At 36.8% G+C, this 27,426-nt stretch overlaps 1 protein-coding gene across 4 annotated transcripts in view; it reads right to left on the minus strand.

Moving 5' to 3' along the window:
* LOC145674429 (pickpocket protein 28-like) overlaps nucleotides 1-27,426 on the minus strand; it is a 216,180-nt gene that overhangs the window by 117,575 nt on the left and 71,179 nt on the right. For all 4 annotated transcript variants that reach the window (XM_081744475.1, XM_081744476.1, XM_081744478.1 and 1 more), the window contains exons 5-7: nucleotides 25,769-26,011; nucleotides 19,195-19,288; nucleotides 12,211-12,359 (exon numbers count right to left, since the gene is read on the minus strand). In XM_081744475.1, coding sequence (XP_081600601.1) covers nucleotides 12,211-12,359; nucleotides 19,195-19,288; nucleotides 25,769-26,011 — 486 coding nt within the window. The remainder of the gene's footprint in view (nucleotides 1-12,210; nucleotides 12,360-19,194; nucleotides 19,289-25,768; nucleotides 26,012-27,426) is intronic.

The raw sequence follows: 27,426 nt of genomic DNA on the forward strand, positions 1-27,426 counted from the left end.
ATTATGAAATATGAAAATTGCATAACAGTTGATTAAGAGTAATCAATAGAATGCATTTTCTCCGGACTGTAAATTAAAACCTACATGAATAAATTGCATGCCAGTATTGAGAGACTGTGTCCTCAATGGATAAGTGGTTATGCTCGTTGCCTTGTAAGGGGCCCCGGGTTCGATTCCCGGTGGGGACACAAGTAGTTCGAATCCCAAGTTAAGCTGTGAGTCCCGTTCTTAGTACATCATCATCCCATGGAAGGCAATGACAAACTGTCATGGGTTCACCTTGCTCAGGGAGCTTCGGCGGGCAGAACACATCATAATTATCATTGAGAGAAAAAGGCCATTTAAAATTACGTTGGAACTTTTGTAATTTGTAATACCTAAACTGCTACTTAACAAGATCTGGTATGTTAGCAAAATCAGGGCTTGTTTCCTTGTTTGAGACATAAGTTTGTGAGGGGTGGGCGGCAAATTTTTTAGAGCACAGGGGCGCGCAATATATAAATACGGGCCTGGTTAATACAGAGTAGCGCCATGCCGACTGACACATTTCAAACTTGAATATTGCGCAGGTGTAATAACTTATATTGCTTGGCGGGGTGGGAAGCTACAGAGGAAAGAAGGCAACATTATTATAGTCAGTTGCAAATGAGCATTGGAGCACAGAACATCGTGTTACATCAGTTCGTACCAGCGTGGCGTGGAGCCGATTGACACATTTCAGAGTTGAATATTTCGCAGGCGCAGTAGCTTGGAGTGGGTTATGGGTAGCAGATTAGAAGAGAATAGAATTCCACCTTATAGGAACACCATAACAGTTATTATTCGACAACGTTAAACAATGTGTTTTCTGTGTTTGTACTTATTACGAAACGAAGTCACCCATTAAAGTGCAGTGATTGTTAAGACATTTCATTGTTACCTGACATTACATTAAAGGCCCATTGTAACTCTTCAGTGTTCTTATGAAATGGCATCCTATTCAGTTTCCGTCCCCCAGCCACAACCCATTCCAAGCTGTCGTGCCTCCACAATATTCAATTTTGAAATGTGTCATTCGGCTGGGCGCAACCCTGTATATCCTGGCCATAAACAAGTAATAAACACAAATACATACAACGCAATATTTAAAACTGCAACGGTAAGGAGGAATCATGTAATTGCATCCAAACGCACATTCCAACTTCAACAGGAAGGCACATGCATGTGTCCAGTACCGCTATCTCTTTAGTGTACACCCAGCCACAAAAGTATCTCACCCCTAAGTGCTCTAATTCCATTACTTGAGGTCCAGGTAATTTGAAGTTGTGAGAACGCCTAGATGCAACCCAACTTACACGTAACTTTTCTCGGCACTGACAGCAGCAGTTGGTAGACCTGATCCAGGTAAAATTGTATAGTAGGTGACTAACGAAACAGTTCTCCATTCTAAGATGAATCTCTATGGTTCGAATAGTGTTTTCCAAAGAACACCATATATATTTATTTTAATATTGCTGTGTATGTAATGTATTATTTCTTTATATACTGTATGTTTAGAGAAATAAAAATACTGACCACGCATGAATCAGAAAATGCTTGAAAGTAGCTGAAAATATTAAATCTAGAACAACTACTGGTAATAAGTCAGTAAATGAGTGCGTTCATTGAGAGACCTTCTCCAATTCTCCTCATTCCAACATCTTTTTCTTTCTGGAGGAGAGAAGATCTTTCTTGTAACACTGAGTATATATTGAAATGGAAACATTTGAAAAGGTTTCAACCTGACTGGGATTCAAAACCGGGTCCGCCGAACAGAAGTTCAATATGCTAACCACTTACTTATCGCGTCACTTAACCTTTTATCTAAACTTTTAGCTAGTTAAATTCGTTCCATGTAAGAGTACACAAACTACTAATGCTCGTATGAGACGACGTTCCTTATGAGTGTCACAATGACTTACTCGAGATTTCCTTCTTTAACTCAAAAGCATGTTATGTAGACCTTCGTCAATGAGGAAAATATCACGAAACGTTCAAGTTGAGGCTACCTCATTGTTTTTAACTGCTCCCGATTTACATTACTACTATTCTTCCTCATCGTAACTTCTAATTTCCAAAGAAGAGGAACCGGCAGCATTTCCGCCGATCCCAAGAGTTTCAGTATTCGCGCGCTACCCTAGCCAGCTGTTTGAAGTTGGTCATGTAAAGTGTACAGAAAAATTTGAGCAAGAGAACAGAATCTAACCAACCCCTGCGGGGCTTCTAACCCGTTGCTATTATTATTATTATTATTATTATTATTATTATTATTATTATTACTTTTACTATGGATCCGTATACTAAAACTGCAAGCTTATTTTAATGAAAAAAAGTGTTATGAAAATTTTAAAAAATCCTTGGGCACGGTTTGAACCCACGCCAAAAACTATATTCATTACTAGAACGTTGCCCTAGAACACTCGGCCACGAGGGCCGAGAGCAGTTGGCCTTAATTTGCGCTATATGTAGGCCATGACTCTTGATGTCCTATCTGTATCAGCCAATAAGATAAGAGGATATCTGAAATTCTTGGAATCTCCCTCACACATGGTCTGCGGGGTCGTTAGTTACGCCTTTGGGCCCGTTCCATACACGACAAATTAATTAAGGGGACAATATTGACAAATCTCACAATAATATACGAATATATATTATTTCTAGTGCCCTTAGCACTAAACATTTTTTTTACTGAAATGAGCCCACGACTTATTATTGTTTTATTTACCTGTAGTGTGCTGTTCTGTTTATGTAATGTAGTGAACCTGTTTGATACTTCATTTTAATTTCATTTTCGTATCGGATATGGAGTAAGACAATTTTGTCTTAAAATGGGAACCCCTCGAACGGCGGGGAGCTTCGCTGGGGGGCGGTGGCCCCCCCTGCCCCCACAAGTTACGACCCTGCGTGGTGGCAATTATTTTTTTCTTAATTGGAAGATATTTTTTACGTATAATTGATTTTGTAATTCTGTTATTTCTTTATTATTATTATTATTATTATTATTGCAAAGTCGAGACTTGGCTACCTATTTTATGACTTTTCTGATTGGATTTGAAGTCTTTCTGTTGAATAATCAACACACTCCACATTAGGGGGTTTGGAGGAGGGAAATATTATCCTATTGCTTTTCATTGGTTTACTTGCACGCTACACCAAGCCTGGATACTACATTTCACCTTTCTATATCTACAGGAAGTAACCTAAAGGTTGTGATGATCATAAGAGAATAAGTGAATAAGTGATGCGATCAATGAACTCTGCGTATTAACAATATTTAAAGTATCAGGTTGTCAGAAATGTCATGACGTATTTTGATAAAATATGACAAGTTATGTTTTGTGGATATACTAGAGTTATTCGGATCATGCAATAGTTTGTCATGAATAGCTAAGATGTTGAGCGTTTTATGTAGTAATATTGCTCTTTGGTTTGGTTTGGTTTTACAGATTTGATCAGAGATGGCGTGGGTCAATGAAAACTTGACCCACCGCGACCCACTCTGACCCATGATCCACCACCCACCTTGGCAAACTCTGACGCACTACCCACCATGAACCACTGACCCAGCAAAACACATAGTCCAACTCTTACACATGATCCACGTCTTCTTTTCTACCGACTAAAGAGTTTATACTTGTAATAAAACCAGGTTGTCAAATTCCAACTAATCGGAGTTTGAATTTCTACAGTCAATCCCTCAAGCACCGCTCTATTACAATAATGATGGATCTGACCTTTACGATATAAAATGGTAAAGTGTTTGTCGTGGGCAAAATTACGATGAATTTCAATTAAATTATCATGGTCTAATTATTTCCTTGTTGAATTATCGATACTTTTCAGTTGAAAAACGGATGAAATTTGAAAGTTCCAAATCAAGGTACGTAGACCAACATACAGATGCTTACATTACAAAGTTTGTGTTTATTTTTCTCACAACTTTGTGTGTTAATTGCCCTGTGCTCTAAGCGCTCCATATAATAAACAAGCTTCAGCAATTATTATAAAGCGCATGGTAAGCATATATGGATATATGATGCGAAGCACTCTGTTTTTTGTTGAGATGAGTTTAACGTCCCTTTCAGCAGCGAGGCTATATGAAACACGGACCTACCCCATGCCGTAAACGTTGCCAACACCAAATGGTCCACTTGCGGGTAAACGTCGATCGTCAATATAAAGGCGAGTTGAAGGATTGCCGCTATTGTCCCACTGCCGGCAGGATTTCGTCGAGTCGAAACATATATCTCGTGTCGGTGTTTTGAAGTTACCACCGCGTAGCAGTGAGGACTTCGTTTTGGCCCGTGCTCCTTCGATTCGTCGCGGAGAATGGCGAAGGGACCAACACGAACTATCGCCAGTCATGTGCATGCGGTTATTATTATATATTATTTTTTCTTGACGAATTGTTCCTAAAGTTAGCTCCGGGGCTCAAGAATAACCTCTGCCTCAACATCATGAAGTGAAAAATCTTGAGTGCGATAATTGTATGAATTTAGATGGGAACTGTCGTCGATCATTAGAAAGTGAGTATGGGAGAACTATGAACTAAATTAAATAGACACGCGTCACTTTGTTATAAAATTACACGCCGAACACATTTTATCTTACCCCAAACAGGTATCGTCTCATAAATACGATTAAAAGAGCACCCTGATTGACCAAATTAAAAAGATCTCAAAGATTTATCCCCTTACAAGCGACGTCTCCTTCATCGCCTCCGTGGCGAAGTCGAAAGAACACCCACCCAGTAATCATAAGGTTGATGGTTCGAACCCCCTTCGGGGTAGTTTTTAGTGTTTTTTAGACACCTTAATGTAAACAAATCACACATATAGGCGATTTAACATATTTTGGGGGAGTAATTTTGTGGTTCACTGGCGTTTAGTCACGTCAGAAGATGCTGTCTACAATGCAGTGAGCAGAGAGGGTCGGTGGGTCAGAGTGCGTAATAGTGAGTGGTGGGTCACGGTGGGTTGTGCGTCGCAGTGGGTCACATGCTGTTGAGCCACGACCCACTGACTCACTCCAACTCTGGATTTGACACCACATAGAAAATGGAATACAAAAAATTGCATGTTCACCATATTTTATTGTTTTACTTCAGGCAAGGAAAGAACGCGCGAATAGTGTTTGTGATTTTTACTGTACTCCATTTTTCTGTCTTTTTGTCTCTCGTCTTAAACAGTTGGTGGAAAAACTGTAAAAGTGAGTAAAACGCGTCAAAATAGGAAACAAGGTACTGAATAAGGTTCGTTAAATTAATTAACTTTAAAAAAATAATCCAGTGTCCTGAAACACCAGATTCCAAACAATATACGTATCTGTCCAATGCCATACCGTGAAAAATCAGGGCCCGAGGCGAGAGCATATGGCAGCGTTCCCGTACATACGAGTTGTCAATTTAAAGTTTACTCCTATGGACTATTATTTCTGCATAATACTTTACTATTTTATCATGACTGAAATCAAAGTTTCAGCATTTTTACACCGGAATCGTAACAGTGTGTAATTACTGAATTCACTGCCGCTCCATTTTTCCTTCTTCCAGAACAGTGATGTCTTAGAGTAGTGGTTACGCGTTAGTTTCATAATGTTGGGGACGCGGGTTCGATTCCGGCTTTGGCAATTCAGGAAATTTTTATAATCTACAAACTGATACTTGTGATGTATACTAACGTGAAAAATATTAAATTTCTCTGGGTCTAAGAGTTGAGACAACTTCCTTAACAGGTGAAATGCCAACAACACTAAATTACGTCATCCGCATCAACCTTCAATTGATGAACACATAAGGGCTAAACACGTTCTTACTGTTGTAGTATGAGCCAAAAATGAGTTCCAAGAAATTGTTTCTAGCACAAATTGCAAATAGTTATCGAACTTACAATAGGGATCGCTAGTCGCGAAAATGATCCTATTTAAGATGTCACCTCACCTTTCCAGTTAGAAGAAGGGCAAAGCAAAATGCATCACTTATCATCTAACAAATCTTTATATTCCATTTCTTGTGGTTATAAAATGATAATTCTATCTGTAAATCCATAACCGTAATAATATTATTGCGTTCATGTGTAAACCTAAGAAACATCTGACATACTCTATCTTTTCTGTTACTATGAATAACTTCGACTATGTTACTTTTTCTTTCCATTGTGGTAACAATAATAATTATAATAATATTAAAGGAATAACATAATTACAATACCAATTACACAAACATTATCTTCCCATTCAGAATAATTAGTAATTACAACGACTGAATTTGAACCCAAGTAGCTGCAATGGGAGTTTCCTGCTTTCACATTTTTTAAATAAATCGCCTCAACCGGAGTATTGTTCGCCACTGGCACCTCATGTGCTTTCGACGTATTCCAAACACTACAGGAACACGAACACAGAAATACTGAGGACAATTAAAATTCCGACCTTGCTCTTCAGAGGATCTCAAACCCCTAGTGGATTGCGCCTCATGATCAGAAGCCGAACGCCCGGGATCACTCGGCTAGTGTTCCCGGTTCAATTTGCCACAAAATCCTCCTACGAATATAAGAAAATAAACTAGTAGTTATGGAACATAAACATAGAACCGTCTATTTCTAGACGTGTTGATACAATTCAAAAAATGTGAAAATAATTTCTGTCTTTTCTTCTTTGGAAATTAGAAGTTATGGTAAAGACGAAATGTAATGTAAATCGGGACCATCCCTGCAACCGATGACCAGCGCCGTAACTTATATTCTCTTCTGGGGGAGCAATTATTAATAAGCTTATTTGGGCCCCCTAGAAAAGTTGATTTTCTAATTATTGGGCCCCCTCTCTCCAACTTTCTCTTAATCTTTATGGCCTCCCGAAGCCTGTGGGCTCTCCCGCACGGCATGATCTGCGGTTCCGTTAGTTACTTCCTGGGCCCATTCCATACATGATAAAATTATTAAGGGGACAATATTGATAAATCTCAAAGCCATACGAATAAATATTACTCAAATGGGTCAACCATTCATTTTTGTTCTATTTACTTTTTGTGTGCTGTTTTGTTTATATAATGTAGCGATCCTATTTGATGCTTCATTTCTAATTTCATGTTCGTATCGTATATGGAGTAAGAAAATGTCTCAAAATGGGCCCCTCGAACGGCGGGGAGCTTCTCTGGGGGGAGCCCCCCCACAAGTTACGGCTCTGCCGATGACGTAGGCTCAACTTGAAGAACATTTCGTGATATTTTACTCATTGAGCAACGCGTATATAACTTGTTTTTGAGTTAAACAAGGAAATTTCGAGTAAGTCATTAAGACACTCACACAAGCTGCTTATATTTTATTTATATTTTGTTTATATTTGTTTTTGTTATATTTGAGTATCTTGTTTATATTTTTCCATGAAACGACTTTAACTAGGTATTAGTTTGTGTGGAAGTTTAAATGGCGCGGTAGGTTAGTTTTTAGCGCATTAAACTTCTATTTAGTGGACCCAGGTTCGAATTCCGGCCTGGATGAAGCCTTTTCAAGTGTTTCTGTTTCAATTTCAATTTCAATGCATACTCAGTATGACAAGTGAGATCTTCTCTCCTCCAGGAGAAAAAGATGTTAGAATGAGAAGAATTGGAGAAGGTCTCTCAATGGAGGCAATCATTTACAAAGTTATTTCCAGCAGTTGTTCTAGATTTGATATTTTCAGCTACTTTCAAGCATTTTCTGATTCATATGTAATCAGTGTTTTTATTTCTTTGAATATACAGTAATATAAAAAATACATTTCATACACAGGAATATTGAGATTAACATATGATGTTCATTAGACAACACTCTGAACCAGAGAGATTGATCTCAGAATGGAGAAATGTTTCGTGCGTCATCGACTCACAATTTTACTTCCATACAGACTTGACTCAGTGCTACCAACTGCTGTCAGTGTCGAGAAAAGTTACGTGTAAGTTGGGTTGCATATGCCTAGGCGTTCTCACAACTGCAGAAGATCTGGACCCCAAGTAATGGAATTAGAGCACTTAGGGGGAGATACTTTTGTGGCTGGGTGCAGGCCCGTATCCAGGGGGTCTAGGGGGCGCCCCCTCTAAAATTTTGCTAGCCCCCTAAAATTTTCACGGTAGGCTTGCAAATGAACTATAATATGGTGATGAACTATGACATTTTTGGATCGGGTCCCCCTAACTTCAGCCGGGCCCCGCCTACATTTTTGGGCTGGCTACTGGCCTGGCTGGGTGTACAACGCAATACAGCAACATAACACTCAATGGAAAGTGGATCAACAAATGGAAAACATGTGGGCAAGTTTCACAGACTTAGTGGCCGTCAAAAGACGCAATATGAGGAAATAACTACGTTTGAAAAGACGCTCCTACAGGTGGGCGTTTCTCGTATTTCAAAATTGATGAGCGTACAACGCATGTTGTCAAAACAGTTAAGCGTGTCTAAAAGCAATTGATAAAAAAAACTGTACACATCGTTAATCGGGCAGTAGCCCGAACAATTTCGGCATAAATCGAGACGACAGCCATTTTGTTTATATGACAATAATGGACCATATAACGATGTTCATAGTGTTAGCTCTAAATTGTAGCATTGCAAAAGGCTAGGACGGTTGGATTATGTATGTTGATTTCTGAACCGCTGGCACACATTCCTTCCCGTCGGCATCTTTTGAGTCAAAACTACAAACACCTCAAGCTACATTGCCATTTGGACTCCGTCATTAGCGTGCTGAATTACATATGATTATGTTTCTAGATGAGTCCCTCTTCAAGCTGTTTCACAATTATGTCCGTGTACGTGCTAGATGCTATCATGGTGAGCGCAATATTCTAGCGTACTTTGTCAAGCGTCGCGGCGCGGCAGCTGAACTCACGTGTAATATTGAGGAAGCCGTTTGATGCAACCCGAAGTTCTGCATGCTACACATTGTAAGCAACATCATCAACCATCTCTCGGAAATCTTAGAGGTCGAATCATACATTTTTCTTAGACATCTCCATATTTTAGTAGAACAATGCGCGGCCACATATATATCTCGAAATGCATAGCCCTTCTTATAAAAGTAATGGCCACTGTTAACCTGGCCTGCATTTACCCTGACATGTATTGTATCTAACATGAGTGGGATATGATTAGTCGGCACTTCGTCTCGATCCTTCAGTGGACAGTGCCAACGTAGTCTCAATCCTCCAGCATGAAGTGCCAATATCTTGTGAAATTTTATATAACCAAATACTGCCAATGCATTTGATGTTTATTTGATTCCATGCCATGACGTATACATGCTTTCATCGCAGCACATGGGGGCTTCACGCTATATCAAGGTTAAATGTGTTATATAATTCTAGGGCTGTAATCATTTCTGTTAAGTTATATAACAAATATATAGTATAAGTTTCATTCTACACTCGTGCTTTGTTCTTTGGTGCACCAAATTTTGTGAACATCAGTGCACATTGGACTTTGAATTGATTCCAGTGTGTGGTAGATGTGGGCCATATGTGTGCGGAATCACCTTGAAGCCACAATCTTTCATTGAAGCCATGAAAACAATAGCCATACGGCTTCAAGCATTGTCATGCAGTGAGCAAGATCAACGCATAGCGACGAACGTTGTGCCATCAAATTTTGTGTAAAACTTTACAAATCCGGAACTGTGGCTTAGAAAATGTTGCAAGTAACTTGTGGAGACCACTCCCTATCCAACTCAAATGTGTTCATAAGACACAAGTCCTTTTTAGGAAGGGACTGAAAACAATTTGAAGCCGAATCTAGTGAGAGAAGACTTTCAAACTTACAAACGGATGACAAAAAGGAAATAGTAAAGTCTCTTGTGAAGCCAGATCGTGACTATCAGTGAGAATGATCAGCAGAGTTAAATTACAATCTGTTTAACGTCCGTAAATTTTGAACACTCGTTTGGGACACGGGAAATATGTGACTAGGCATTGGATGCACTTGGATGCTCCACCATGATAACACACGATGTCCATCAATGAATTTTGGCAGAGAAAAATATTCAAGTGGTTCCCTAGGAATATAAGTCCTTCTGACTCCATTTTATTCCCCTTGCTCAAAAACAACTTGAGATAGCGCCAATTTGATACCTTGGATAATGTCCAGAAAAGCTTATCCGACGAGCTGAAAGGAATTCAAGGGAAAGTCGGATTTGTAAAAATAATAAAATTTCTTCTTAACAGCAAGTCAGTTTCATTACTTTTCTAACTCACCTCGTAAATCATACATACTAAAAAATACAAAGTCAATCGTCAAGGACTTTTTTGTAGGAATATGTTCAATGACCTAAGATTTTAAAAGTAATATTTAAAATGTAACGAATATTAATTTTTTTTAAAAAAAATGTGAATAACAGTAAAATCAGGTTACGTGTTTATACGTTACGACTTGAATTTACCTGACATATTACAAGCTGAAATCATTACCTTTTCCTTATATTTCCACAACAAACTGTGTATATAAACATGCTCAAATATACACTTAATAATCCAGGTTACAGAAAACAAATTTATAAATATTATCAACATATTTTATTGTAGTCTTTAATAGAAGATAAATTAAAACGCTATAATCAAAACACTATTGTTCTTGGAAATACTTAAAACTAATTTTTTTCCCTTTCTCTACAGATAATCTTAAGTTTCACAAATGTATATGCCCTGTAATGTCCCAATCGCCTGTGTAAATATTGAACAAGGCTGATTTCCCAAGGGTAGAACATTTCTACACAAACTCCAGGTCTAGTCTATGAAAGTCTGCCAACACCTCTTATTCCAGTTCTCTTAGAATCAAATGTTTTAATAAATAATGAAAAATGTATTTCGATTTAATATTTTTGTTATTTTTAAACAACTCTAGCAAATTGACTGTCTGCCTCTTATGTTTCATGCTATATATCGTCAACACCTTACTGTCGTATGTTTTTGTGACGATAATACAGTATTTGCCACTCAATATGTACAGTTGTCCAACATTGGAATACATCAAGTCTTAAAATAATAACCACCAGTGATAAATTCTGAGTTATGTTACATCGAAAAAAAAATATAAAATTTTATCACAGGAAGATAATGGAAGAGAATTTAAATATGTACTACTTCTTGTAAAGTATACACTTTATTTATTTATTTATTTATTTATTTACTAGCTGAATATACCCATTCTTCGCATGAGGGCTGTATTTGGAAGTCAACGCCTGTGGGAGTATTCAGTATCACCATGTGGGAGTATCACCATTCACTTCAGCGACCGCGAAAACTATGGATTTGACACTAATATCGGTCATTTTGATCTATTTTTACATGTCCCAGCAAACGCCCTCTGAGACCCCCTTGGTTCGAATTTTGAAAAAAAAAGCTTCACCCTGGTCTGGTATTCGTGACCAAAATTTGGTAACTCTCGGTCAACTTGTCAGGTCCCCAGGCCGGTTCCGGTAAACGCCCCACTGAGAATCCCCTGGTTCGAAATTTGAAAGAAAAAACGCTTCGTCTTGATTTGGAACCTGGATCAATATACCCGTGACCAAATTTTGGTAACTCTCGGTCCACTCGCCTGGTTCCCAGGCCGCACACAGACAGAGAAACACACAAACTCTTTATTTTATTTATATTAGATACATGTCCAGATTTTACGTGCATACAAAGAGAATGACATCTTTACAACTAACAATAGTTGAAGTGTATTTTATATGTAGGACTCTTACATGTATGTTTTCCTCCTTTTAAACAAATATAAAGTCTCGAGTAAGCAAGTTCGTACATCTAGTCGGATGTTTTCTAAGGACATGGCTTATTAGAGAGCAAATTATCTACAACTAAAATTCTGGCCAGGTACTATCCCTCTCACTCTCCACATCCGTACAGAGATGAAAAAAAAACACTATTTCGTTTTAAACTCTCTCAGGCTTCCACTTCTCGCTCTTTCCTTTCTGCTCAGCATCAAGCATGGACCATATTAATCATGACTAGGTCCAGAAATATACGACATGAGATTCGAGTTTTTAAAAGACGTTTAGTCACTGGAGAACACATTTATTTCCATATAATTTTCATATTTTATTTGTTTAGAAAATATTAATATTCACGTATTTCCATACTCAGTTATTTTCCAAACTTTTCCTTAAATCTAAATTTTGGCATTCAGGCTTCTATTATTATCCTCTAAGAAATAATTAATTTTAACTTACGTGTTTTCAGTGTACATATCTTCAGGTGCCAATAGATTGTATGAATAACATACTCCAATTGGTGTCAAAATCGGAAAAATTTTATCACAAACATAGTAACTGCCCATTATGCAATCTGAAATCGAACCGCGTGGTTCTGGTAGTCCAAACTGAAAGATAAAATTAACAAGATTTTTACTTTTGACTACAAAGACTGAAATGGGTACCGTACAATTTAAATAAATGTATGAATGTTCTTAACAATTTACAGTAATAATGCTTATGTACTTCAGGTGGTAATCCGAGATTGTGTATATACTTTGTAAATATTTTGGAAAGAAAAAAGAGATGTCTTCCACAGATTATCACACGACACGTATGTTTTCATCTTTTAAAAGCAAAATTTGTGAATAAGCATTGGTAATTCTTATTTATCACTGGTATGAAATAATTGGTAATTCTAGGTCATATATATGATTTGTCAGACATTTTTTACTCCGCGCCAATGGAAAAATGAAATGAAATCTTTGAGTTTTACGTCCCACGGTTATGCCGGTTAGGCTAAAGGAGACGGTGATGATGAGTAATGAATGAAATGGTGGAATGAAGAAAGTGGGAGGAAACGGGAGAACCCCGAGAAAACCCCCACACACGGTGTTTGTCCACCACAAAGTTCACTTGGCGGGACCCCAAGCACCAGAGGTGAACACACTACTACTGAGCCACCGCGGCCCCTCCACGCCAATGGATCAGAACAGTTAGTTATCTCCCAAAAGGAGCCTCTTTTTTCCTGTAATTTTTGTTGTGCACTGCGACGAGAAAGAGCTGACCGTATAAGAATATAAATTCTGGATTAACCCTCGGACTACCAACGGTGGGGGGTACTTTGTACCCACCACAGTATATTTTTTGTAATTACTCTTCGAACCATTTTTTTAAAATCGTAAGAAAATGTTATTGCTCAACATGTTTAGTTAAAGCGATTGCCTTACGGTAGTTCAAATTGAACGTTAACGTGTCTCATAAAATTTGTTATTTTAAGTTGGTGGGCACAAAGTACCCCCTTCCTTTTGTAGGAGATGTGACTCCAGAGCCGGTTCTCGACATTTCTTAAGTGCAAGCAAACAATATTTAGGCGCCCCCATCTAAAAGATAATAAACGAGTAGAAATTTGTAATGGACAAAAAATTCTTCAGATAATAGTTACAATTACAAATTTCTTCAACATCTGCAGTCTACCTGTGAATATTTACAAGAAATGGCGAAATTATAACTAATTGACTGTGGATGAATACTGAACAAAGTTCCAATTATAATAATTAATAACATTTTTTAAATTAAACTAGCTGAACCTGCTGTCTACTCAGCACTTCGTTCTGTTGTGACCATGAATCTCCTTCCCGTTGTGCATGTCTCCTTACTCATCCAAGTAAAGGATAGGAGACTCAAAAAGCAAGTGAATTGCTATGTATAGATGTTGGAGTGAGTTTGCAGCAAATTTAAAGGAGCATCACGATATCAAGTGGAAATATTTTTTCTAATAAATCCATATCCGTCCGAGTACACCTCATTGCGTCTCCTGAGGCCTTTGAAGTTGTCAGCAAGCAATATTGCCATTCAGATTTAAGCAAAGCGCCTGCAATGTCCGTCAACCCGCCATACGTAATTTCTCTACTGGTTGCCTAACAGTGTAGTTTCGGCCTGCAACAATGTTAATATTATGGGCTCAAAACGGCCCCTAAAATGTTGAATAAAACAATAACGAGACGTTTTTTGAAAGGTTGAATGAGAACTGGACAATCTACACAAAATTTCTTATCGACCAGTGAAAACGGCACGTTTCTAGTACTTCTGCTTTTTGAGATCTCATTGTCGAAAGGATTGCGGACAAACATATAAACCTAGCATTTTAATATATAGACTAGGTACAGACCTGTGCCGCACATGTGCTCCACAAAGTACTTTTAATGACATTTGAATTCAGCTCGTCAAAATGAAGGGATAACATGTATCACACTTGTGAGGGGGGACACCCTCCCACACACAGGGATCCCCTATTCACAATGGAAGTATCTTTATGCAAATGAAGACGAATTACAACGATTGCTATGGTAGCATTTTAATAGATAGATGAGCACAAGACACAACTAAGGTATATACCTAAGATGTATTTTGACAAGTATAATTGAAACATAGAGGTTGAAACAGAACAAAACTCATAAGCTTCAAATCTAACATTAACACAGGTATGATTTTGACAAAGAGGTATGCTCTTATGATTCATTAAAAACATAGTAACATAGTGTTTTCTAGTGATACGATTATGGCAATTAGCTTAATTTCTCATGTTATAAAAGTTCATGTTATAAAAGCACTTTCCTGGCTTTCAATTTGGTAAGATTTCTTATTAAAACGTCTGTACCAATATCATTGAGTGTGTCATTTTCAATGTCCATCAAAGCTAGTCCATTTAATCTCAAATAATTCTTTCTTAATTTTAGCCGAACTTGTTTAATATACAACAAATGACACAAGTGTGTGCCTTAATCAACACCTAATTTGTCTTCGATCCAGTGGCGGAAATTCGAAATCAGCCCCCTCCGCAAAAATTCTTTCCAGGGGACCTGTAGGACTATAAAACAATTTAGTCCTTTCATGTCTCCAACATAAACGTCCGTAATAATGCAATGAGTAACACAATGTAAGCACAGCCAGTGGCGCACCCAACATTTCTCTTTTGGGTCCGAAAATTTTTTCGGAATAGCTTACAAAATGCAAATAATTTTGTGTATTTGCCCCCTGAAATTGTGCTAATTTTCTTAAAAGTTAAGAGTTCTGGGGGATCCAGACCCTCAGAACACCTCAGTAAGTACATCCTTGAACACAAATAACTAATGCAAGGGAATGAATTGATAATGATTGTTACACGGTTATAATACAATGAGCATAGGTATACGCTGCTGTGATTGACAGTGCGAGTTCCGAAAAAATGTGTTACTTATTATCCTAATGACCTTTCGATTACCATTTGGGGTTATTTGGAAAGATATGAAGTGTCTTTTATATTTGTATTTTGTGCATACGGTGGGATTGTGAAAAAAATGCCTCTCTAGACGTACTACCGTAGTGCTTAATATAACATCTACATCTACTGAAAAGCTAAATTTCCTTACGTTTTCTCTCATATTCGTAAAAATCTCCCTTTTTTCCTCTAAAATTTTTTCCCTAAATCTCCCTGTGCCGAGAGAAATTTTCCTCAATCTAGCATCACTTGTGAGTGTGGCATTTTGCCAATTGATATACGAGTACGAGCGTATTTAACTTGTGACGTGATGTTTTGCAGCCAACCATGCAAAGCGTCGGTTGTGACTTTATTGTCCTTCCGACTGTATTGTCCTTTTGATGCATTTTATCTGTATCTCAGTCTCTACAATATTTATTTGAAGCTATTTAGAAAATTTTTCATCATAAGACTTTCTCTAATAAATATTCATATTTAAAATATTACTTTCCAGTTTGACGCTCACTTTACCTGGCGCCTCCTGCGAAGGCTAGTTCGCAGGATTCGAGATCCGGCCCTGTGTGACTCACATTTAGAACTGACACTCCTAGATAAATAGCTGTTAGTCTTATTTGTGTGTTTTTTTGTGAGTGTTTATACTTTGTTTCTTTTGCGAGACATATTTAATCTTAACAGGTGGGTATAAAATGAACCCCCCTTGGTAGTCCGTGTTACAAAAAAAAAAAAAAAAAAAAAAAACCGTAGGTAGGACGATGGTTAATGAAGTCTCACTTCCTGTCTGCAGCTAGGTAGCAGGTGCTTTGATGCGTCCCCCCCTTTCTGTGACTCGCACAACTTTTGCTTATTTTACCCAATTTGTCCAAGAACGTTATTGTTGTGAGAACAAAATTTGGTGAGAAGTCATTATCCAATGATAAAGGCAAATAACATTGAATTTTCTAATAATCGAAATATTCAATATTATTTCAAAGTAGTGTCCCGTTGAAACTATTGGTACTAACATATATAATATAATCCAAGAGATAGGTCCAAAAACTGATGGTTCAGTTTATAAATTTGTTGCTGACGGGTATTATCGTATTTATAAATTAGATAGAGGCATAATTGGTACTTTCATCCTTAATACGATCAAATTATTATCATAAACAGTTCGTTCTGTTTTCTTCTTTGGATTAACATACGATCTTAAATATTTTTCAAAATTTTGAGAACTTGTTCAAAAATAACGAAAATAGTCTCAAATGTAATCATTTTTACGACAAAGCAATGAGTATAAATCAAGTTAGTGAAGAAGAAAACAATGCTAATTAAATCGCAACAGAGCAACGGAAACCATGAATTTAAGAGTAACATCCAGTACAAAAATGGAAACTAGAGTAGGAAATATAAAAATAGGCACATAAATAATACTGCTAAGCAACAGAACACTGATTAGATAGTGAAATTAGTAGTCATTCAAACCATTCAGGTAGAAGTAGTCATAATATTAATGCTTTCAATCAAACTGGCAACAATGTACAGGAACCCTCCTACGTATTAGGTTCATAGTTTGTGAATTGACAACAACCAGTGCAAGGATACAACCAATCTCCTATATAACCCATATCCACAACAAGATCAAGGTTATGTAACACAAAGTAATGTGTGTTCAACCTCTGTTAAATTAAAGGTGTTGTCCTGAGAGATTGCTTATGGTTGAACTTATGATGATGACTTTTGCTATAATTTCAATAATTCAAACCTACTTCTGTTCAATACACTGTGTTAAGTAAAGAGGTTATGAATGTGGTTGAATGGAATACCGAAATTTCTGTCGGGAAATCAGAAACAGAACAGGTACATATAACACGATCAGTCAAATTAATGTAAAAATGGTAAATGAAAACGTTACAATATTGTGTGACTGGAGCTTCTGTGTCTATTATTAGCTTTGAATTATGGAAGAAAATTTCTTATGTTATATTGCATCTACAATTGAAACTTGCTCAACATATTATTATAGCTTATTACTCTGGAAAAGAAAAACGCATGTTAAAGACAGTAAACATTGTTGTTGAAGTAAAACATTTGTATTTTGAATATTCTCCATCAATAGGCTATCATGTTGACTGCTTTCCATATGCAAGTTAGGCATCTACTTGAGGCCATGCCTAGATCTATTTCTCTTGTAGAGAGAATGTGGAAGAAGAGGGAAAATAGATTTACTTGTGAGCACAGACCGGAGGGACTTATAGTTTTAGGTTCATTTTCTGGACTCAAGTCTCTAGAAGACAGAATGGGATTTAGTGATCAAATGTGTACCAACTATATAACGATTGAGAGGCATTCGAACAATTCCTGGTAATTTGTGTAAAATTTCAGGTATCAAATTAGAAAATACTGACTTAATTCAAACTTCAGTAATAGTTAACTAGACTAGCACAGAGCTTTTACGTCTAAATTACATGCGGAATATTTTTTTTTCGGTGTAAAAAGACAAAAAACAATCATCTTGAAATTTAAATAAGTTGTTTCGCTTTGTTCCCATGAGCTTGAACGTCCTTTCCATTACGGATGCTACATAAGACATGGAGTTACAATTTAATATGGGACTCGATCTACATGAGCTCCTACCTGAAATCAAGCCCGAGTTTCCTCTGGTCAAGGCGCGAATGCTTACCATACAGAAACTAGGAGCTCTAAGTTTTCATGTTAACTAAGTATATGGCCTACGAAACCCGAAGGTTCAATGTCGCGTTCACACAAGCTCTCCACTGACTTCCATCCTTCGCCAAATGGATCCAGTTTCTACTTTGCATTCATATTTCTGCTAGATCCATCTTAATAATATCCTCCCATCCGCGCTTAAGTCTTCCTAAGGGTTGGGGGCCGCGGTGGCTCAGTGGTAGAGCGTTCACCTCTGGTGCTTGGGGTCCCGGATTCGATCCCAGACCCCGCCAAGTGAACTTTGTGGTGGACAAACACCGTGTTCGTGGGTTTTCTCGGGTTCTCCCGTTTCCTCCCACTTTCTTCATTCCACCATTTCATTCATTTCTCATATCACCATCTCCTTTAGCCTAACCGGCATAACCGTGAGACGTAAAACTCAAAGATTTCATTTCATTTTCTTCCTAAGGGTCGTTTCCCGATTGGTCTTCCAGTTAAAACTTGGAAAACTTTCCTGCCTTCTTCCATCCTGGCTACATGACCTGCCCACCTGACTCTCCTAGATTTGATTACCCTAACAATGTTTGGAAAACCTATAAATTATGTAGTTCCTCGTTATGAAGTTTCCGCCATTCCCCATTCTCGTTCCTCTTGGGTCCGAATATTCGACTCAGGATCTTGTTCTCAAATACTTTCAGTCTACGTTCTTTCCTCAGAGTAAGCGACCATGTTTTGCAACCATACAGAACAAGATACATGATTATTGTTTTACAGAATTTAAGCTTCAAATTCCTCGACTGCATTCACAACAACAAGAGATTTTGAACTGAGTAATAACACGAATTCGCTGCTTTCAGTCGATATTTAATTTCTTCGTGAACACGGTTTGGTCTGTTAATACTGATCCTAGATATTTGAAAGTGTCCACTTTATCAAAAGTATAATTTGATATTTTAATGCATCCGTAATTTGCCGTATTACGATCCCGACGAACTTTCATGTATTTTGTTTCCTCTGCATTTACTTCTAAGCCCGTATCCCTGCAAGCGTTTAGTAAGGCCTCAGCATTTCTTTCTATTGTTCTATCATTGCCTATTAATTTCATCAGCATACGCCATAACCTGGTGAATATCATTCAACTCTAGGCCCTGGTTACTATCTTTGATTTTCCTGTTAACTAAAAGTACAATAAAGATTATCTAGATACAAATTTATGAAAATATCAAATAAAGTAGATTGTTTCATCATCTTCAATAGCAGTTATTCTGCAATATCATGAATTTATTTAAAACTGCAAATGCAATTTAGTCTGAAATTTGTAAGAAATAAAAACTTACCTCGAACAAGGTTCCAATACTCTTGCTACTAGTTTCACTGGAGAGCATCATTGATAGACCACATATTTGTCCCATCATATTCAGTAGATTCTTTCTGCAAAATAATTTATACAATATCGAATTATAAACTAATCTTCAATTTAACTTACAGGCAAAAAAGCTATAATTAGTGCCAATTATTTATATAGCTATTGGAATAATCGAATGCAACTCTAGTAATTAGAAAACCGTCACAATCACGTAGTTTGTTCAAATGATTTTGTCACTTTTCCTTGCGTCTATATGCAGCACAAGACAAACCCCAGTATTAGGAAAATGCAGAATGCGAACTTTTAGCTGGTAGTTACGACCCTTTGAATACTCTCTTATTTGGTTTTATACCAAAATACTTAAAAAGAAAACTTCAAATAACTGAGTTTAATACCAGTTCACTGAAGCTTCTATAACAAGAGTTCAATTAAGGAAACCAATGTCCTTGACGGGGGTTGTAGTATTAAAAATTTGATCATCTCTTGTGAATCTGCTTTAAATTATTAACTCTTTAAATAGAATACAGAATGATCTCAAGAGAAGTACTGAGAAAATTTCTGGCGTAAAATAGCTAATCCTTAAAAACGACTCCTACAATTTCCATTCAATCGGAGGGGGCGCGGTGGCTCAGTGGTAAAGCGTTCACCTCCGGTGCTTGGTGTCTCTGGTTCAATTCCAGCTCGCGCCGTGTGGACTTTGTGGTGGACAAACACCGTGCTCGTGGGTTTTCTCGGGGTTCTCCCATTTCCTCCCACTTTCTTCATTCCACCATTTCATTCATTTCTCATTATCACCGTCTCCTTTAGCCTAACCGGCATAACTGTGGGACGTTAAAGATTTCATTTCATTTTTCATTCAATCGGACTCCAGTGATCAGTCACTTCGTCACAGCTTTGTCCGACACCTATCTGTATCAGGAAAGCATAACTACAACTTTCCACCAAAAAATTAGAATAACCTGATTAGAATAAAATTAGAGTTAGCCTATGGACACCACTTAGCCAGAGACTGTTACTCTTTCTCTACAAAGACGACCATCACTCTGGCTTCTCTGTCCTAGTAAAAGAATCTAAGAAAGACCTTAAAAAGTATTTTCTGCCTCTTATGTTTAAAAAAACATGCACAAAATCTATTTTTTTTCTATCTGGAAGATAATGGGAACCATTCATCATTCAATCTTATTCCTAGCTAAACTAAAATTTCAACTAACTTGGTCATCACTCTGATCCAAGGAAATTACTTATTCCTTGCTCTGGCCATTACTTAGGCTAGTCCCTAATTATTTCTTAGGAAATAAAAAATGGAAAATTTCTATAAACACCACTTTGCTCCAGAGAAATCACTTATTCTTTGTCTTTGGTCATCAATTTGACCGTTCTCTACAAGATAAAGTTTTAAAAAATCTCAAAGGCTAGGTGGACTTTCGACATACGTCAAACAGGCACTAGCAACCCTAGCATCCGACTTGCAAAAGCACTGAGAGGCTCCTCTTATGTTGTCTGTGACCCTTCTCTTAATTTTACTTTTGCTTTTGCTTAAAAATCTGCAAAAAATATTTTCAGTATAGACAACGCGCCCCAAAGCCTCTGGAAGTGTCCATCGAGTCACTATGAAAAAAACTATGTAGAAGAAAGTTTAATGTTATCGACAGTATACACGTTAAACGAAGCTAAATTGCAAGCAAATAAATATATATACACATACATGAAAAGAAACAATATTAAATATAAAATTTAAATAAATAACGCATAATCAATATGTAAACACTTTTATATATATATATATATATATATATATATATATATATATATATATATATATATATATATATATGTCTGGTCAGGCTTACCTATATTATAAACAGCGTCATAACACATTTACACTAATATTGAATTCATTCAAAATAAAGAAAAAACGGTATGGACGAAGACTCGTCCTTACATAGCACTCGACAAAATTTAAAAGAAAAACAAGATCCCAATTAGTTCAAATGTTTCTTACTGTCTCATTTTGAAATATTTCTCTTTTAGAAAAACTCACTTATATTCACAAAAAATACATAAATAAAAATAAAAATAAAAAACTTGACACAATCAAACAACACCAAAAATCATGAAGGCCTTCCCTCGACCTAGTGTAGTATCTCTCACTGTTATCATTGATAATTAAACGCACAGTTACTTTACTTTAAAAATTAAATTTCACTATTCCTGTCTTCAAATTTCGAGTTCACAGTTCTTTCAGCAAAACAGCACCAGTGTTTTTAGAAGGAGAATTTTCGAACTATTGACTCCTCCTCTTTTTTCTGTTTACCCACCTCGAGAAATTTTTCCGGGGAAGGTGGTAGTCTTTTATGTCATCCTCGTCCGCACACACGGGCAATATAACTTCATCTATGTCAAAAGTATTATGTAAATAACATGCTGAGGATGATGGTCCATGCTTTGCATCTGGGCCACTGAATTTTGCTTCTTTTTTCAGAGCCTATAGGGAACTATATCTCGGATCGTTATTTGAACTTCATGGCATTAGCTCTTTCTTCTGCTTATTTCCTTCGAATTTACTATCCACATGTAGTAAAAAGTCTAGCTCGAACGGATTATCCGAACGAGGTCTGCATGATGTGTAAACGGATCTTCGTTTTGGAAGTGGTCGCTGAAATTGTCCCGCCATGCTTGAGAATATAGCTACTTAACCTCAGAGTGACTAAACAAACCAAAATTCTCTCAGTAAACCAATAACAAGTAACTTCCACTTTTCCTTCTGTCTCTTCTCTGTAAACGGAAATTTTATTCGATGGGCATCTCGCTCCCTCCTCACCATCTCAGCAGTTCTATTTACAAAATCCTCTCTCTGCTCTGAAGGGTGCCTGCTAAATGCGGGTGGCTTCCTATACTGTTTCATCTGATCAGTATTCACTTCTACGACCTTGTTTGTAAATATAATTCTTGCAAAGAATGTATTTGCCTCTAGCAGCTTAACTATGAGATAGGGACCAAGGTACGTTGGCAATAAACTGAAATAAACGTTATCGGGTGCGGAAGACAAAGTCACCGCTCTCATCCATGCCTTCTGACCGATTTTAAAGTAGTGTTGTTTTCTTCCTTTGTCATAGAACTTCTTTGAAGCCTCATGTCTTTTCCTTTCAGTAAGATTTGCGCAATCATGGGTCATCTTAATCTCCTTTTTAAGGTCCGATACGTACTTGGTATAATCATGTTCTGTAACCTCGTGACACCCTTCAGCAATTTCTGTATTATGATGGGAAAATATGCGTTCCTCCCAAAACTCATCTCCAGATGAGAATAACCAGTAGACGAACAAGTTTAAGAATTTTTCGCAGATTCTAATAGTTTAAATTTTTTGACTAGTTGCCATGCTTGTCACTGTATATGGAAAGGCTAGTTTTCCATTGTTTCACCCAAAGTTCTTTTTTATTGGCACAGACACTATCTGCAGATATATAAATAGTCTTGAAATTTAAAATCTCACGAGTTTCTTTCCATAGTTTACTATTGAAGACTGTGATTATCTGAAATGATCCTAGGAAAAAATCCATTATCACAGAAAAAAAAGACTTCTAAGACAATTTGCTAGTGTCTTAGAGGTAACATTTCTAAGTGAAAAATATACTAATCTCAGAAATAAAACACTGAACTGCTGAACAAGACTGTACTTTTCAAAACAATAAATACTTGACATGTTACGTTTCGATCTTCTAACCAAGATCCTCATCAGATATACACTCTGAGATTGTGTATGTCTGATGTATGATGAGGATCTTGGTTAGAAGTTCGAAACGTAACATGTCAAGTATTTATTGTTTTGAATAGTACAGTCTTGGTCAGAAGTTCAGTGTTTTATTTCTGTTCTTATTTGCAAGACGTGCAACAATGCTGTGTTGTCAATACCACTCTCGTGAATGTATCCACTATTACTATGCAATACCCATGGCCGCCTGTACTCAATCTACTTAACAGACCCAGTGAATGAAAGTGCATTGTTCTGCGGCTTCCACTAAAGAACTCGATATAAAGCCATATTTTGCGTTCTCTGAGCCTTTAGAAATATTGCAGGCAACACAAGCTTGCGTTAAATGTTTTACATCCTTATATATGATTGTCCAATAATACTTTTTCCTAACTCTCAGTAGCGTGTTTTAAAGTGTGCATATCCAGAGTACTTCTTATTGTGTGTCACGCCACACGCACACAGCTACTCTTAATGTATTTGGCAACCAAATTACATCTGTTTCTTTTCTCTTAATTTTCACTGTTTTCATTATAATCCATTTCTTGAAATAAATTACATTCTCACACTCGATTTTAGCTTTCTCAGTCTACTCTTGCTAAAACCAGATATATCATTTCTCAAGAATTTAACTACTGGAAATAAAAAAAATCATCTTCTTGTAGTTTAACTGCCTTCAAATCTACTAAGGTCTTTTCTGAGAAAATCTATATTATCATCTTGTCCATCTTTTTTCTTCTTATTGTCTTCTACTGTTAAACATAAAGGCAAATTATTATGCAAATTACATATTTTCAGCTGAAACCTTAATTTCTCCACTGTATGTTTTGTTTTGTTTTGTTTTTATCTTGCTTCGTTTCAGCGACCTGTTAAACTCCTTTATTCTCTTTCTGAATTCAGTATCAATTAATGCTTTAATGCTTTTTCTTACTTTCTAAGATCCTCACAATTCACCAGAAAACCATCTTTTTCCTGAATTTTACAAAATCCTATGTCATTTTCCGATTCTAAGGAAAAATGCTCATTGGCAAGTTAGAGCCTTCAAAATCCATTGATTCAGTATATCCACTATCTATTCTAGAAGGACATTCTACATAAAAGCTAGTCCCCTCTCTAAAATATAAATGGAAATCTCGCCAATCTATCCGTCCATATCAGCACTGTCGAAAGTCTATAAGACTTTAACTTCGTAAGTAACGCTTCATGATCTGTGTAAACATACACAATAGGAGCATGAATTAATTAAACTTCGAATCTTCCTATAGCAAATACTATTCCCAGTAATTCCTTCGTGGTCGCTAAAATTAATTTTGTGTTAATTATTAAACACAAAATAGTATACAAATAATTATAAAAAAATATTATAATTTGGATGATTTGAAATTTCGTTACATTTTTATTAGATGGGTTTATTATTAAAAATATGATTTTGTTTGATAATATGTGCTTCATGTTAACATAATACCTATGGAAATTTAACAAATCAAACTGCCGTTATTCAAGAGACAGTCTTCACTTTGTTTAGATAGAGCAGATACACGTTTCTGTGTAATTTTTAAGATTACCCTTTTGTAGCCTTATAGTTGTGGAAATAAGTTGCTTTAAGAATTCATTTTGAAATGCTTCCAGAAGCTCAATAATAATAATAATAATAATAATAATAATAATAATAATAATAATAATAATAATAATAATAATAATAATAATAATAATAATAATAATAACTTATTTCTCGAATAATGTAATAATACTCGAATACTCAAGAGGAGCAAGAAACAATTCTTCGAAGTTTACGCTCTCATTTTGGAATTAATATTTGGGTTGAGGGATATATTCGTAGCGTTTTATGTTTTCTTTTGTCTCCCTAAGATTTGTTTGCTGTTTGACGAAGTGTTGATATTTATTCGAAAGAACAGGCTTTCTGTTCTACGAAACAGTGCTCATCATTGCTTAACCTTTTTGAGAGTTTTGGTGCCCCACGAGCTAACCGAGACCAACCAAGAGAATCTCCTTCAAATTGTTTCTCAACATTTAGCCCGCCACCGAGCAACACGTGCACATAATGAACATTTTTTGAGTTGAGTTGATTTCGAGTTTAACGCGAAAAGTTTTTTGTACCGAATCGTAACGGGAGATGAGAAATGGTGCCTATACGTTAATCTGAAAAAAAGAAAAGATAACAGTCGATACGCCGAAGCTGAGAGTGAATCAAAACCATGATCCACCCATAAAATACCATGATCTGCGTTTGGTGGGACTGGCAGGGCATGTTGTATTGCGAGGTGCTCGAGAGGAACAGTACGGTTAACAAGGAGCTTTATATTGCCCAGCTGCGCCGCGTAAATTAAGCACTTCAGCTGAAGAGACCCAATCCACAAGGACAAACCATTCTCCTTCACGACAATGCCAAGCCCCATGCTGCACAAATAGTCAAAGCCGCACTCCAAGAGCTCGAGTGGGAGGTTCTTCAGCATCCGCAATACTCTCTGGATCTTGCACCAACCAATTACCACCTGTTCAGCTCAATGTCGAACCAAAAGAGAGGCGTTACCTTCAACGACGAAGAGGACCTTAAAAACTGGCTGAACAACTTCTTCGATACCAGGCCGGACGAGTTTTGGCAGATCGGAATCAACGAGTTGGTCGAGAGTTGGGAGCAGGTCGTAAAGAGCATCGGCGAATATATTGTTTAATGTATTGTTATAATTATTGTTTTTTGAAAAAAATAAACACACTAATAAAAACGCTACTGGCTTATTCCTCAACTCAATAGTATATATGCAAAAGAAGTTACTCTTTCTCTGTAGTGTTCCTTCTCTCCACATGTCTGCCATAGACTTCACTGAAGTTAATTTTTCTTTTATCCAATTTGAAGTCACTGCACAGAGTCACAGCCGGGAAAGGAATTTCAGATATGGAAACATCGGATTCTGTAGACGTTATTATTACAGGAGTTGAGTTCCATTTTACCCAAAGATTAGCAATTAGAAATGAACATGTTAATGCACACAGGATCAAACATGTGATCCAAAACAGTCTGAAAGAAAGAGAAAAATCATCAGGAAGTGGCTAAACTGTGATTTAAGAAAGTAAACATGTTCATGATTGCTTAACCAAGTCAAATGCAAAATGAAAATACTGTATATTGAGAATTAAACAACTTAAATAGTATTTTAAGGTACTGAGCAACGAATAGATTTTAAATTTTAAGAGAACACTTATTTTTCGCTTTCAAAATAATACTTCGCTTTAAAATTACAGAATTGAATAAAAATTTGGAAGTAAATACACTACTACTGTTGCCTTACAATATCCAGAAAAACTTATACACTCTTTGTCAACCTGTCTCAGGATACTGGCATTGACAATTATTCTGAAATTTAAGTATGTTGTAGTATGCTTTTCCGACCAACAGATGTCGGGATTGTCAATTGTTTTCGGTTAAAATTATGTTGTAGTACGGTTTTTCGCTCAACAGATGTCGGTAGTGTAAAGCACGGTTAGTGAAATAAGGAAATGGCAGGAACACGCTTGACGTTCGAGCAGCGTAAGTACGTTTTGAAGTGTTTTATCAGGTTTGGGAATGCTATCGAAGTGCAGCGTCAGGGGAGAGGGGAGTTTGGTACTAAACCCCCACAGCTCGCCTCACAATCAAACGCATTGTTGACAAGTTTGTGGCGCATGGAAAATTACAGAGACATGTGCATCGGTCTCCATGATACATTGACCGGTGTAGCTGCAGCGACCGCCGATCGTTCTGTTAGGTGTTTGGAAGCCAATGGCCAACATTTTCAACGTCTAATGTAAACATATGCTTACTTGAAGGTTTGTAACACTTAATATATTTCTTTTTTACTTAAACAGTGTATACATTTTTCTGGTGGACTCTGTTAAAGATCTAATATCTACTCATTGATTGAAATACAGTATATCTAATTTATTTTTCTCTTAATTTATATTTGGAATATACTTCACTGTATCAAGTTGTTTTAACCCTTATCCGGGCAACCGGGGCCTCCCAGGCCCAGTAGCTTCATTTTTCTAAAATTTCTCAATAACCATACATATTTCGAAGACATAAAAATACTGAATTATTCTATCTTTCGTCGAAGTTAAAATCATGAACATATCGAGTTGGTAAAGCTATTTTTTTTTATTTGAAAATCTTTTCCTGACGTAACCGGGCAACCGGGGCCTAGGAGGCCCCGTATAACTTTAGTGAAATTCCTGTCAAATATTAGATCAAATTGTCACATAATTATATATTGAACACGTGACTATTGTAACCTTTAGTCGGAACAGTATGCGGCAACAGACATTTAATTTTGAGTGTTCTGCACTTAAAATATATACTGGGCCTGACAGGCCCCGGTTGCCCGTTTACGTTACAAAAATGTCTGGAACGGATAAGGGTTAATAAATTATCATGTATTGAAATATATTGGCAAATGT

Source organism: Thermobia domestica, chromosome 17, assembly GCF_964235325.1.
Source record: "Thermobia domestica chromosome 17, izTheDome1.hap1.1, whole genome shotgun sequence".
NCBI classification, from domain to species: Eukaryota; Metazoa; Arthropoda; class Insecta; order Zygentoma; family Lepismatidae; genus Thermobia; species Thermobia domestica.